Source organism: Zalophus californianus, chromosome 9, assembly GCF_009762305.2.
Source record: "Zalophus californianus isolate mZalCal1 chromosome 9, mZalCal1.pri.v2, whole genome shotgun sequence".
NCBI lineage: Eukaryota > Metazoa > Chordata > Mammalia > Carnivora > Otariidae > Zalophus > Zalophus californianus.
The window spans coordinates 25830677-25846589 of NC_045603.1; the positions used below are offsets into that span (position 1 = coordinate 25830677).

Here is a 15913-nt window from a genome sequence, read left to right on the forward strand (position 1 = left end):
CTATCAGTAGAAACGTTCATTATTCCACTAGGACAATTACAGCTTCAAAATGGAAGTGACAGACAAAAGTCTTCTAGGTTTCTTTCATCTCAAAAGTCCTCAGAAATGGAAATTTATATTAAGTGCAAAATTCCCCTTTTTTTTTTTTTAAGATTTATTTATTTATTTGAGAGAGAGCATGAGCAGGAGGGAGAGGGAGAGAGAATCTCAAGCAGACTCTGTGCTGAGCACGGGGGCTTGATCTCATGACCCTGAAATCATAACCTGAGCTGAAATCAAGAGTCCGACGGTTAACCAACTGCACCACGCAGGTGCCCCAGGTGCAAAATTCTTAATATTTCTTTTATGCTTCCCTACAGATTTTATAGTAACAAAATATCTAAAATATTTCAGGTGAAGAGAAATTCCTAGCATACCTTTTACTCAAAACATTGGCTTGAGTCAGGAGTAGGAATAGGATTGCAAGAGCTTTCATTATGTGTCTGAGTTATCTGGTTTCTTTTAAAGGTTGGAGTCCTCTTTGAGCAAGGAGTCTCAAGGAAAAAAGGTTTATTTCTGCAGTATTCAGAAACCCCTTATGAGAACAAAAAGAAAAATTTCTCCTGAAGACTTGTCTAGAAACAGATTTTAGGGAGCCTATGATTAGTATTTCTCTCAGCCTGTAATGTGATCTGGTTTTATATAAACTGTAAGATTATTCATCCAATTTATGGCCAGGTTTATTATACATTTGTTTGATATTCTAAAGGCACTCTTTTTTTATGTTAGTCACCATACATTACATCATTAGTTTTTGATGTAGTGTTCCATGATTCATTCTTTGTGTATAGCACCCAGTGCTCCATGCAGAACGTGCCCTCCTTAATACCCACCACCAGGCTAACCCATCCCCCACCCCCCTTCCCCTCTAAAACCCTCAGTTTGTTTCTCAGAGTCCATAGTCTCTCATGGTTCATCTCCCCCTCCAATCCCCCCCCTTCATTTTTCCCTTCCTACTATCTTTTTTTTTAACATATATTATTTGTTTCAGAGGTACAGGTCTGTGATTCATCAGTCTTACACAATTCACAGCGCTCACCATAGCACATACCCTCCCCAATGTCTGTCACTCAGCCACCCATCCCTCCCACCCCCCACCACTTCAGCAACCCTCAGTTTGTTTCCTGAGATTAAGAATTCCTCATATCAGTGAGGTCATATGATACTTGTCTTTCTCTGATTTACTTATTTCACTTAGCATAATACCCTCCAGTTCCATCCACATCATTGCAAATGACAAGATTTCAGGTTTTTTGATGGCTGCGTAATATTCCTGTGTGTGTGTGTGTGTGTGTGTGTGTGTGTGTGTGTGTACACACACACACACCACATCTTCTTTAGCCATTCATCTGTTGATGGACATCTTGGCTCTTTCCATAGTTTGGTTGTTGTGGACATTGCTGCTATAAACATTGGGGTGCACGTACCCCTTCGGATCACTACATTTGTATCTTTGGGATAAATACCCAGTATTCTTAAGGCACTCTTAATACTTGAGCTCTGGAATCAAATTTCATCTGCCACTTATTAGCTGCATAACATTGGGCAAGTTATTTGACCTCTCAGTGCTTGTTTCCTTCATCGTCTGTAAAATAGGGCAAATAAGAGCGTCAACCATACAGGTTGGGCTTTAGCATTTTGTTATTAAGTGGGGAAATTTGACCTTTTACCATATATTTTGGAATTACAAGATTTTGCTTCGCTTTATATATGTGCTTCAAGGTTAGGACGGTAGTTACGATTGCACTGACGTATTAACTCCTTTAGGAAAGGAAGACAGCTAAGTTTTGTTGAGAAATTATTTGCCCAGACACTACTTTTCTGTATGTCTTTGTATTAAATTATAACAACCTTGCGTGTAAGTTTCTGACAGATAGTCACAAGATGAGGTCTTTTCACATTGCTAAGAGTTTTCATTGGCAAAAGCTTAATCTAGCTAGATAGGCATGTTAGAAAATGGAAGAAAATAGATATGTTTAAGTTTTAGTTGAAATTAAAACACTTAAAAATGTTAACTCCTTTTACTCATGTATACGAAGCCTGGAACAGTGGTTAGAGCACAGGCTTTCCCATCAGACCTGACTTCCCAGTCTTGCCTCCACTATTTGCTGCCGCAGTGACAATGGATTCTTGTCAGTAATAAAGGGATGATGGTTCCTATTTCACAGGGTTGTTATAAGGACTAAATAAAATACATATATTAGTAGGAACCAAGTGAGAACTCCACACAACCGGTAGGTTTCTCAGTAAATGATTCTGGGACCATTCATTAGTTTAGGAAGCACAAAAATTGTTTCATTGTGTTCACTAAAACCAATTTCACACAAACTGAAGAATTTGATAAAATGTGAACCATCAAGGAAACATGTATTTTCTTAGGATTAAAAACACTAAAAACCGTAAAGGAAGAATTAAATTTCATTAAAGGATTCTGTCAGTTGGCTATATTGAAGCAATTGAAGGGACTCTCTTTAGGTTAGAATGGAATAATTTGAGTATTTAAAAAAGAATGATTCATTTAAACACATCAAATATATAAAAATCTATGAATTTAAAGTGATACTTAAAACTCTTCTGTTACCAGTAGAGGTTGCTAAGGGTATTGACTCATTGCTCTGAAAATTGATAAAGAAAAATCAAGCATCTATCTGCCTTTCCTACAGAAATTATATTTCTGGGTAGTCAAAGAGTTAAGGAGAAGAGAATACTTTTTCACAAAATAATTCTAGCTAATTAGTGAATAAAGAATATATACATGATTAACAAAAATATAAACTAAAGACAAATGGGAAAATATGCAATGTGTAGCAAAAGCCCATTATCTTGGACTCATGGGTGGCTCAGTCCGTAAGCATTTGCCTTCAGCTCAGGTCATGATCCCAGGATCCTGGGATCAAGTCCTGTGTCAGGCTCCCTGCTTTGCGGGGAGTCTGCTTCTCCCTCTGACCCTCCCTCCACTCGTTCTCTCAATCTCTCTCTCTCTCTCTGAAATAAATAAATAAAATCTTAAAAACAAAAACCATTATCTTAAATATGAGATTTTTCACCTACACAGCACCTGGTATTTAACATATTTAAAACAGTGGCTGGTAAAAGTTGGCATTCTAAGAATTCTGTTCAGTAATACATTTACCTTTTTTTCTTTTTTCAGTAATACTAATTTTAATACATTCTGTACAACTTTATAGTTCATATAGTAAGTTTTGGAAATTGTCAGAATTTTAATTCTAAAAAGAACTTAAAAGATCATCTAAGATCGTCTTACAGAGGAAGGGATTGTTGATGTGAATAGATTAGTCATTAAGTACAGTTTTTGGTTTAATGTAATTTTTGTATAAACATTTCCTAGGAAATGTACATCATGTTTTTAAACTTACATTTTCCTCAGAAAGTTTTTAAAAGCTCAGAGCTCTTTGATTTTACTTTCTGGGTTTCACTTATCTTAGAAGTACTTTAATTCTGGCATTTCATAATCTAGAATTGGATATTTCAGACAAAAAGTTCTCTGATACCAATTTGCAGATTTTAATACTTTTTTTTTTTTTTAAGGCTGAATCATGTCAGGGAGATTTAAGTACATTGGCCAGTGTGGTTACATCATTAGCAAATCTTGGAAAAACTAAAGATCTTTCTCAGAATAGTAATGAAATGTCTGTGATTGAAAGCTTAAGTAATGGTGATACCTCTTTGTGTGAATTTCATCAAGAAATGCAGACGAATGGTGATGTTTCAAGGTAAGGTCTGTTTTGATCTTATTAGTATGTCTTACAATATTCTTATGTTGAATACTATTTACAGAAGTTTCAGAAAACAAGTATTTCTGTTAGATTTAGAAAATTTAAAGCATAGTTTTAACTGAAAAAGCACATTCAAGAATTATAAGATGTTATTGAGCAGGTTACATTCTAAATAATGAGCAATAAATAAATATTATAAGCTTAGAAATGTAGTCATAAAATTAAGGATTTTTTTTTCTTGCTAAAGGTAATATTTTATCTTCTGTGTATTTTTTTTTTTTAGATTTCCCCATACTTTTTTTTATTATGTTAATCACCATACATTACATCATTAATTTTTGATGTAGTGTTCCATGATTCATTGTTTGCGTATAACACCCAGTGCTCCATGCAGAACGTGCCCTCTTTAATACCCATCACCAGGCTAACCCATCCTCCCACTCCCTCCCCTCTAGAACCCTCAGTTTGTTTTTCAGAGTCCATTGTCTCTCATGGTTCGTCTCGCTCTCCCGATTTCCCCTCCTTCATTCTTCCCCTACTGCTAGCTGCTGCTGCAGCTGTTTTTTTTTTTTTAACATATATTGTATTATTTGTTTCAGAGGTCTGTGATTCATCAGTCTTGCACAATTCACAGCTCTCACCATAGCACATACCCTCCCCAATGTCTGTCACCCAGCCACCCCATATCTTCTGTGTATTTAGAGTTAAACATTTGTCTTACCCTAGGCAGCCATGTTCATTTTCCCCACCAATTTTTAATGATGAAAATAGATTTAAAACACTTAATTGAATCAACTACAATTTTAAGTTACACTTTGGGAAACTTATATAAGAATTCTATTTTTCATTCTCTTGATATTAATACATGGGATGTAGAAACTGGATCTCTTCAGGCTTTTTTCACACTGTTCATCATCTAAATGTTGAGGAAACTGCATTTAAGAGTCTCAATAAGTACTTTGTTGAACATGAGATTTTAAGTAACTCTAAAAGGCTTCTCATTGAAAAATATGGGGAGCTATTTTAAATAATTATTTGCTAACATTAGTTCATTATTTGCCATCCTAATCTCAAATTTTTACAGATGTAGCTGTGTTAACACAAGTTTTAAAATAGTTTCTGAATTTTTAAATAAAATCTGTTGTGTGGAATGCAGTAAAGTTGACATAAGTTCTTGCCCTTATTCTTTTTAAATAACTTCTGTATGTAAAGTAAATGGGCTGTTTTCTTGTAGTATCAAATGTATAACTTGTAAAAGCATATTTTTAGACCAAAGTGTAAGGGTTTTTCCTCCTGGTAATTACATAAATTTTTTTAAAGACTTTAATTCTCTGATAATATATTAATATAATACAGCTTTTCATACTATACATATTCAAATTTAATTTGCTTTTGGAAACAGCAAATACGTAGTGTATAGCAAAATAGAGTAGAAATAGAGTAATCAGTGATACATCAAAGTTCTGTATTCTCAATAATTTTTTTAGGCCTAAATATTAATTCCAGAATTTTATGTAGAATTTTTATTTTATTGTGGAGATTGACCAAGCTCACAGCATCTAATGTCTCCTAATAGGGCATTTGACACTCTTGCAAAAGCATTGAATCCTGGAGAGAGCACGGCCTGTCAGAGCTCAGTAGAGGGCATGGAAGGAAGCGTACACCTAATTGCTGGAGACTCGAGCATAAATTACATCGAAAAAGAGGGGCCACTTCTCAGCGATTCACATGTAGCTTTCAGGGTATTTCCATATTTTTTAATATAGTTTTTATGTTGTGTTATCCATTTTGATTTTAACCTTCCCTTCAGAAATCAAAGTATATTTGTTGTGCTTTTGAAGTCAGAAATATTCCTGATGGAATTCAAAATAGCAACTGAAACATACACATCTGGCTATTTAAAGTAATGGCACAATAAAGCATCCTATTTATAAATCATGGTTATAATATCGATTAATGGTTTTAAGTCTATAAAAGCTAGCTTTTAGAACATTTTAGACATAAGTTTTGGATGTTGTTGTTAACTCTAAGTATTGGCATTATGTTTGTATACACTGGTTTTGTTCAGTGCTTTGGTATAAACAATATGTGAGACGCAGTTATTCCTTACCATAGTAACTATAAAGAACTCCATTTATTACGTAGTCCCCTAATTAGCTAGCTCTCAGTATTAAGAATGTAAAAATTATTTAATACATTTTAACTTTTGGCTTTTAACTTTTCACACTTTAACCATTTTGGAGGAGGTACATTTGTAGTTTCTTTTTTGCTCCCCTAAATACATTAATTTATGATGGAAACAATACATGCAGAATATCAGAAAATAACTTTGTCAATCAGATAATATTCAGACTACGGCTATAGATACACGACCATTGAGGCCCTGCATTAAGACTCTGATGTTTTGACCCGTCCATTTTAACCACTCTGTGTCTTTTCTGTGTCAGCCATGAGTACATCAGCAAATCATATGCAGAGTGATTAAAAATATATAGGAGATTTCAATTAGTACACAGCAGTCTTAGAATACCTCATGGAAATTGTGTATAACTTTATTGTAGATTATAAATTTCCATGGGTTTCTAATGAAAATATAAACAGTTATCAAATAGTGGTTTGTGTGACTGGTACAAATAATACAAATCTAACATTGGCCAAAACTGCATACAATAAAATTTATATTTGTAAGATTTGACTTGGTAGAAGTAGCCACAGAGAAAACTCAAGTGACTTAGTAAATTGTTGTAATTTGATATAGACCATAAAACGTAACAGTGAAACCAATCTTCATATAAAATTTTACCAAAGATAAACCTATATGAAAAAATTAGAAATGTTTTATGTGTACTGTACATGAAAATTTTTTATGGGGGCTGTAAGAAAAGATAATGAGAATAATCAGTGTCATCCTTAAAATTTATAGTAGCTATGGACAAGGGTGGAGCAAGGCAAAACTGATTTTTCCCAATTGCACTTTTTATTCTAAATAAAAGACATGTTTTTGTTGTCTTATTTTCTACTTTTAATTTAAATAGGAAGGAAAGAAAAAGACATGTAGGAAGAGGACCCATTGCAAGAAAAAGTATAGAGTACTTCTATAGAAAGTAGAAATAGTCCTTTTTTAATTGTTGATGTTGGTCCTCAAAATGTTTGATTCTTTTAAATATTTGTTATGGACAGATGAGTTAGGCAAATTAGAACTTTTTTCCTTTCTCTGGAATTGGTTTTTTTCCATACAGTCTTTGACCTGCTGTTCTCTGGGTGTCCTCAGAATCAGCACTGTGAAGTTTCTTGGTCTCCTGACAAAGACAGCTTCTTTCTCTGATGCTTGTTTACATTTCCAGCCTTTGTGAAATCAAGAGTTTTACTTTTCCCTCACTTCCCAGCTCAGTACTTTGATAGTTGGCTTTCTCATTGAGGTTTTATAGTCATGAGTTTCAAAACCTGACATCTGTAATCAAAAACTCAGTTCTTTCTTAACTGTGCTAAATAGCATTTTGTTCCTATCTTGCATTTTTATGTACAGTATAGTTTGCAGCATGCTTTCATGTGTACGTTCTTAGGTTTGAGCCTTAATCACGGTTGTGAAGGTTTGGATTTTTACTGTCATTTGGTGAATGAAAAAAGATTTGGAGGTTTTCAGTGTCTTGTTCAAAGCAATCCAAACAGAAAGGAGAAATAGTCTAATATTGCATCTTGGAATTTGGTTCTGGAGAATCTAGGACAATAGAAATATTAAATATTTTTATTAAATTTCAGAGTTTTTGGTGTGATTTCATATACTTTATTCTTGATTCTTGCAATTTGATTACATAGATCATCAAGGTAGATAGAATTCCCATTTAGAAATAAGTATATGAGACAGAGGTAGGTGATTTCCAAAACTGTTCTCTCATATGTATCATCTCAGTATTAAAACCATAGTCCTTCTGGTCACCATGTTTGATGTTTGGGAGTCATCATCATTTTCCCCATACTTCACTCCCCTCCATTCCCTAATTGAATCCTAACCATTCTTTTGTTTGAATTTCTCCCTTCCTCTTCATTTTTATCACTGTATTTCAAGGCCTTTTAAAATTTCTTACCTGAACTGTTAGAGTAATATCTTTGCTTCCAGTCTCTTCATCTTGTCCTGTGCTCTGGTAATAAAGTGATGTTTGTTAAAAATCAGCCCAGTTATGGGACACCTGGGTGGCTCAGTCAGTTACACGTCTGCCTTCAGCTCAGGTCATGATCCCAGGGTCATGGGATCGAGGCCCTAGTCAGGCTCACTGCTCAGCAGGAATCCTGCTTCACCCTCTCCCTCTGCCCCTCCTCCCCTCTTCACATGTGTGTGCGCTCTCTCTCTCTCTCTCTCTCTCTCAAATAAATAAAATCTTTAAAAAATCAGTCCAGTTATGTTACTCTGCTACCTAAAAGCTTTCATTAGCTTCCTATTGCCCGTGTGAGATAAAGTTTATGACCTTTTAGGACCTTCCACATTTTTATTCAGTTGCCCATCATTTTTCAGAAATGCCATCTCTTTCTTAGCCCTTACTTCTTTCTTTTTTTTAAAGATTTTATTTATTTATTTGACAGAGACAGCAAGAGAGGGAACACAACCAGGGGGAGTGGGAGAGGGAGAAGCAGGCTTCCCGCTGAGTAGGGAGCCCAGTGTGGGGCTCGATCCCAGGACCCTGGGATCATGACCTGAGCCGAAGGCAGACACTTAATGACTGAGCCACCCAGGTGCCTCCTCTTAGCCCTTTCTGTAGCTCATTCTGTTTCCCTTTATTCTTCTATTGAAGCCTCAGCACTTAGTACCTTAGAGTGAAATCTCAGTTGGGGCACCTAGCTGGCTCAGTTGGTAGAGTATGTGACTCTTGATTTTTGGGTTGTGAATTTGAGCCCCACATTGGGGGTTGAATTTACTTTTAAAAAAAGAAAAGAGATCTCAAGATGTAAGTGCTGAATTATAATGTGTAATCCAGGGTCACACAACTAATGACATGTTGGGAATAGAATTCAGATCTCCTAACTCAAGTCAAATGATTTTTTTAAAGTTCTATCATTTAGCTTATTGTCAGAATTACAGAAAGTGCTATAAAGGTAATGGTAGACAAGTAACTTCTAAAATGGGTAGCCAAGTTTAATTCATGTCAACACTCTTTTAAAAATCATCTCAATATATTGGGGCACCTGGGTGGCTTAGTGGGTTAACTATCCAACTCTTGATCTCAGCTCAGGTCTTGATCTCATGGTCTCGTGAGTTCTTCTAACCCTGTGTTGGGTTCCATGCTGGCCATGAAGCCTACTTAGAAAAAAAAAAAATCATCTCAATGTACTGAATGTGTATCATTTTTAAAATGTGTGTATTTCAGTTTATAAACCTAAAAGTCCACAGGCAGTTTTGGGACGCTCTTTAACATCTTCAGTAGAAACTCATCTTCTCTATATAGAGGAAGAAATCTTTGTCTTTGCAATCTAAAAGACTTGTTGAATAAATTCTTGTTTCTTAAGCCAGTACTGGCTGATTCATGATGCTAGAGGTGTATCTTGCTTTAAGAAAATTAAGTATTAAAACAGATAAATTATGAGATATTTCTTCTCTTTATAATACATGCATACATACAATGCATGGCAGTCTTTTAAATAATGAATTCCTCTAGTATGTATTGCAAATGATTTCAATTTTATGATTAAAGCACAAAGTTTTCAACATTACCACCACTCTTGTGTCAGTCAGGGTACATCTGTATCTTTTAGCCCTTTTGTCTAATTTTTAATACTGTAACTATTTTACTTTCTTAAAAGTGACTAAACTATTTGTTTAAACAACAGTTGTTGTTTTACATCTTAATTACTCCAACCCCCTAAAACTAGTAATCTCTGGTAATTCCCCTGATCTTTCAGGCTTTTCCCCCCCTGTACTCTCCTTGGGCAATTCTGAAAAGGTATGATAGTTCCCAGTTTGTTTTTTATATACTTACATATAGAAACAGTTACATCCTGATAATTACATTTAAGATGTTTAATATCTGCTTGCCTACAGTTCTATTAAGAATTCTCTTTAAATAGTGGCATTTTAATTTGCTGCTCCAGTAAACATTTCTCAAGCATTTAAAAAATATTCTCAGGGTGCCTGGCTGGCCCAGTTGGTGGAGTGTGTGACTCTTAATCTCAGGGTTGTGAGTTTGAGCCCCACATTGGATGTAAAGATTACTTAAAAATAAAATCTTTAAAAAAATTATTTTCTTTTTTTTTTTTTTAAGGTTTTATTTATTATTTATTTGAGAGAGAAAGCACATGAGAGGGGGGAGGGTCAGAGGGAGAAGCAGACTCCCTGCTGAACAGGGAGCTTGATGCGGGACTTGTTCCAGGGACTCCAGGATCATGACCTGAGCCGAAGGCAGTCATTTAACCAACTGAGCCACCCAGGCACCCAAATAAATTTTTTTTTAAATAAAAAATATTCTTCTCAGAGCACCTGGGTGGCTCAGTTGGTTGAACGTCTGCCTTCGGCTCAGGTCATGATCCCAGAGTCCTGAGTCCCGGGATCAGACCCTGCATGGGCTCCCTGCTTAGTGGGGAGTCTGCTTCTCCTTCTGCCCCTCAACCCACCCGTGCTCACTCTCTCTCTCCCTCTCAAATAAATAAATAAAATATTTAAAAATATATATATATATATATTCTTCTCATACATGAAATTTCAACTGTTAATTTCTCTGTTAAATAGTTTTATTAGTTGGCACCATTTATAAATAGATAAACCATTTGTGGCTAATAATGAACAAAGGCAGTTAATATTTTTTACCTAACATGTCTGGAGAATTTTTGTATCATTTTGATGAAAACCTTTTGATCTGTTAGGCATCATAGACACTTTGGAGAATCTGATTAAAGCTATCCTTTCCTCAGAAAAATACATATGGGTACATCCACCTACTCTACCCCTGAGGTAGCCACTGTTAACTGTGTGATAGATCTCCATCTGTCCTTTTTATATATACATACACACACACTCTCTCTCTCTCTCTCTCTCTCTCTCCCCCCCCCCTTTCTCTTTAACATAAATTAGGTCATCTACATATTGTTTCGTAGTTTTTCCACTTAGACGTCTGTGAGGTATTTTTTTTCTATGCCATTACATCTCAGTTTATCTCACTAATTTTAATGCCTACAAAGTACTCTATAGCATAGGTTATTTTCCTTAGTGATAGAAATTTAGGTCATAGATGAAATTACATTTCATTTATAGTAATGAAAGTTCTCTTTAATAAGCTTTTCAAAAATGCTTCTGATGTGGGATATTTATTTTCAACAGTTGACACACACTTAAAGTAACTACCTGAGGTCAGGAGTACAAACTGACAGCCTGTGAGTATTATAGTCACAGACACATTTTGTTTTACCTGTAGATTAAACAGGGAGTTGCACACAGAACCTGCTCTTTGAAAAATAGAGCAGGCAGTCCTTAGTCCAAATTGCCATATGTTTTCAGTATATGGAATTCGAGTCCCAGGTAAAGGAATATGCACTTCCCAGATGGCACCAGCAGGCCCACTTCACTCATTATTCTCCTGACCCTGTAAGATTTGAATTTGGTAACTGCCCATAGCCTGCATGAATGGAACATTGAACACACAGGATTGCTCTTTAAACAACTATACCATTATTGATAAAGGAAGAGAAGAAAGGAAAAAAAGCACATTGTTAGACTAAGAAATAACTTAAAACACAACCAGAGAATATCATACCTGATATTTATTAATGGGATTCTGTTTGTCTGAATATTGCTTTGTTAGCAACTATGATCTACTCATTCTAAATCCTATTTATAGCTGTAAAATCCAGTCACTTGGATTATTTCAAGATTTGCCTTTTGGTGAATATATCAACCTCCTATTTGATATGTTTACATGTAACTTTTTCAAAGAAATTATCATTTAGAACTGTCATAATTTACCTCAGTCCCTGTTCACACTAGCTCACCATGCCTTCTCCTATGCCTGAGTACCTGAATGTGCACTACATTGGGGAGTCTGCCTCCAGACTGCTGTTCTTATCAATGCACTGGGCACTTTCGATTCCTTCCTTCCAGGCTCTAGGGTAAGTGTTTTGAAGTCCTTGAGTATAAATATGATTTTATCGCACAAATGTACACTAAGCAAGAACTTTTATTTTGGATGGATTTGTATTAAAGGAAAAAAATGGTATAACATTATATAAAGTTTTGTTATTTATATGACAGATTATGGCAGTTAGTATTTTCTTATATTATTTTTATATAGGAAGGGTATCCATGTTTCATAATTTGACTGAGTTAATAATTCAAGTGGAATATATGCAGTGGAGCTGATAAATCATGGCCAGCATTTGTAATAGGCTGTCTTTGACCTGAAGATAGGGAGGCTGTAGGTATGCCCTGGATGTTTCCCTCCCAGCCCCACTGTTTTCACTGTTCATCTCAGGCATGTTCATAAGGAGCTGAAACTTGCATACAGTGAATGTTTCAAAATAGAAACAGTTGTTTTCCAATCTGTGATTACAAAAAGTGGGGAAGGGGGAGATACTGTAGACCCCATAGTACCACAGTGATAATTTGGAGATACTTACCACCAAGAAACACAGCAGTAATCTGTATTACGTCTGTATTACCTGATGTTTGCCAGATCTATTTAGATTGTGTTAAAGTAACTGGTATGAAGAGCAGAGAGACCATGGAAAAAGTTAAGTCAGTAGTTAGAGAAGTATTTTTCTAGTCACAGGGCCCTACTCACCAACATGATTTCATGAATAATGTGCTTTCATATCTTATACTTCTGTTCTCCCATTTGCCAAAGGAATGATAACTGTCCATCCTTCATTCTTAGAGTATTTAATATGACTAAGAAATATCTCAGTCATGACTTGAAAAAGCATACATAGGGGCACCTGGGTGGCTCAGTCAGTTAAGCGTCGGGCTCTTGATCTCAGCTCAGGTCTTTTTTTTTTTTTTTTTTAATGTTTTTATTTATTCATGAGAGTCAGAGAGAGAGAGAGAGAGAGAAGCAGAGGGAGAAGCAGGCTCACCACAGAGCAGGGAGCCCGATGCGGGACTCGATCCCAGGACCCCGGGATCATGACCTGAGCCGAAGGCAGACGCTTAACCATCTGAGCCACCCAGGCGCCCTCAGCTCAGGTCTTGATGCTCAGGGTCATGAGTTCGAGCACCACGTTGGGCTCTTCACTGGCCATGGAGCCTCCTTTAAAAAAAAAAAAGGCACACATAGAACCCCAGTATAATTTGGTGTTGGTTATACCATGCATTAAGTCACATACTTAACTAATATAGTTACATAGATTAAAAGCCTAATTTAGAATGGTTAACCTTTAGAACTGTTAGCCCTTTCTCTCAAAATAATATTTAGTTTTCAGAATTTCTCCAGTCTGCTTTTTTTAACAAAGAATTAAAATATGATATAAATTTACATATTAGCAGTTTATTTTAAAGGGTTAGGTTTACTTAGTTCCCTAAGCTTTTAACTGGAGTACTTTTGTGTTGAAAAGTAATCTGGTGATATTTGTTATAATAGGCTATCAACTATTATAGTAAAAAAACAAAAACAAAAGGAACGATTTTTAGGGAGTGCTTTGAACTCTTTGAATTATTTATATAACATTATTGATCTTTAGTACTTCTGTTAAATTAAGTGTGATTATCCTATGGAAACATTCTCCACAGGGTACCTGGGTGGCTCAGTCGTTAAGTGACTGCCTTCGGCTCAGGTCGTGATCCCAGGGTCCTGGGATCGAGCCCCGCATCTGGCTCCCTGCTCCACGGGAAGCCTGCCTCTCCCTCTCCCACTCCTTCTGCTTGTGTTCCCTTTCTCGCTGTGTCTCTCTCTGTCAAATAAATAAAATCTTAAAAAAAAAATTCTCCAAATGTTAAAGAAACCAAAAATAAAACCTGAGGTTTCCATTTATAATCCAGTCTTACAGTGGCAGCCACATTTCCCTCTGATCTGTACTGAAAAATGGTTTTAATGTAACAGCCACAAGATTCTTTGCAATCAGAATTAACCATTGGTGTAGCATGTGAGGCCATTAATCGCTACATAAACTCTTACTTATTGTCCCCATCTAGATTGTTTGTAGTTCAAGTTAATCAGATGGAAGAGGACTAAGTACTGATGATGGGAAATTCTGTTGAGTGGTAATAAAAGCTATTCTGAGTCTCCTAGAAACTGACATTGGTTGCATTTTTATCCGTAGACCCAAAACTTGGAAACAAAGCCCTAATATTGCAGAGAGAAACAGATAAGCAATATTAATCAGTTACTAAAAGTCGTTTGTTTTGATTACTTATTAAATGGAGAACAGTAGCTTCAAGAACCTTTCAAACAGTGGGTGGTTAATACTGTCTGTATTGTACAGTCCTTTATGTTTTACAAGGATTTTACTTTTTAAGATTTGTAGTTTCAAAACTTACAGGAATTCAGTTGTTCACTTCTACCTGCATAATTTAGGTGATTACACCGTAGTAAGTTCAGTTACGGGCACTTGGCATGATTTGTCAGCAGTCCTCTCTACCTGGATTCTCATAATATATAACCTGAAGTTCTAAACCACCACTATTTGCTACAGGAGACTTTATTTTTTGAATAACTTAAGAAACCTTCCATAAATGCAAAGTCTGAAAGTGGAATCTTTTTTAAAATCCCACTGAAACAAAGTAATGTTTACTATAGATGTGGGTTTAAAACCAGCTTTATTGGGCACCTGGGTGGCTCAATTGGTTGGGCGACTGCCTTTGGCTCGGGTCATGATCCCGGGGTCCTGGGATCGAGTCCCACATCGGGGTCCCCCTGCTTGTGCTCTCACTCTGTCAAATAAATAAAATCTTTTTTAAAAAATTAAAAAAATATAAAACCACCTTTATTGTTGTATCACTGACTACTTTTCCCTAAGGACCATGCCTTCCTTTCAAACACATGCTGCTAGGTAAAGTGTAATGCCTTGGGTTTATTTGTGTAGAAGAGAAATGGTTAGGTTATCCCCACGTATACGTGACTTCGGAAGTCCTATTTTATCAAAATAAATAGTATAAACAATTATCTGATCTCCAATTCTGAGTACTATGTACATATTTTAATGAACTTAACAATATAGAAGACTAGTTAGAGAAAAATAACCTATGCCCATTTGTAAAAGAAGTTGACATATTTACTGTTATGCAGCCTAATGCCTCTATTAATTAACACTGGCATTGTTTCAGTGTACCTGACTGATACTTTAATTACCCCTATCCAGCTCCGTTTGCTTTTCAAAGGAAAGATGTTTAGAAAATAGGTAGTATAATGTGATTACAATAGTTACTTGTTTTTAACAGAAAAAACAAAGAGCAAACATGCTCTTACTGTCACAAAATACTAGCTGTAAAGGGGAGTCTCTACTGAGAAATTTGACTTTAGCATTTTACTTGCTAAAACTTTAATGAGTTATACAAAAGCATAGATTTTGAACACCTGGGTTCAAATTCTGGATTTGTTCATCTGCTAGCTTTGCTACTTAACTAGGCTCTCTTTCTCCATCTATAATTTAAGAGCAGAAGTGCGTTCTTGCTGGCGAGGCTACTTAGCTGAGATGAGTGTAAATCATCTAATCCAGCGCTACTGCAAACTAGATTATCAGTGCTCGTTTTCCTTCATTCTCTTAGGAACCTTCTCTTTAAAAAGGACTTGCTGTTTTCCTTTCCTAATGAACTTTTTAAAAACATTTGAACGGCATAGCTAGCTATACTACAAGGATATTTGGGGTTTTGTTTTGGATGAAGATGTAAATATATGTGTCTTTCTGCAATTAATCTCCATATTTAGTTCTTTCACTTTTCCTTTGGAAACAGAGTAATCTGGTGGCTTATTCCTCATTTGCCACTTTTTATCATTTTTCCTTTAGGGTACTCATAACAATTTTGGTGTCCCTCATCCTCTGCCCGGTTACTCCTTAATCTTTTCTCTGAGCCTCCCACAACAATGTCAAAATACTTTCATCCTACTAGGTATAACACAGGCCAGAAAGAGCTTTGACTTTTTTTTCTTTTTTGTCAGTTGGCTCTGTTCATTTTCCTATCCTGTGTCCACTAATTACCTTAGTTAGCTGTTTCCTCTTTAAAACTT

At 35.8% G+C, this 15913-nt stretch overlaps 1 protein-coding gene across 8 annotated transcripts in view; it reads left to right on the top strand.

Moving 5' to 3' along the window:
- NR2C1 (nuclear receptor subfamily 2 group C member 1) overlaps positions 1-15913 on the top strand; it is a 46001-nt gene that overhangs the window by 19908 nt on the left and 10180 nt on the right. For 6 of the 8 annotated variants that reach the window (XM_027591662.2, XM_027591661.2, XM_027591658.2 and 3 more), the window contains 3 exons: positions 3589-3773; positions 5353-5518; positions 11743-11864. In XM_027591662.2, the coding sequence (XP_027447463.1) occupies positions 3589-3773; positions 5353-5518; positions 11743-11864 (473 nt within the window). The remainder of the gene's footprint in view (positions 1-3588; positions 3774-5352; positions 5519-11742; positions 11865-15913) is intronic. The other 2 variants (XM_027591660.2, XM_027591663.2) reach the window with 2 other exon arrangements.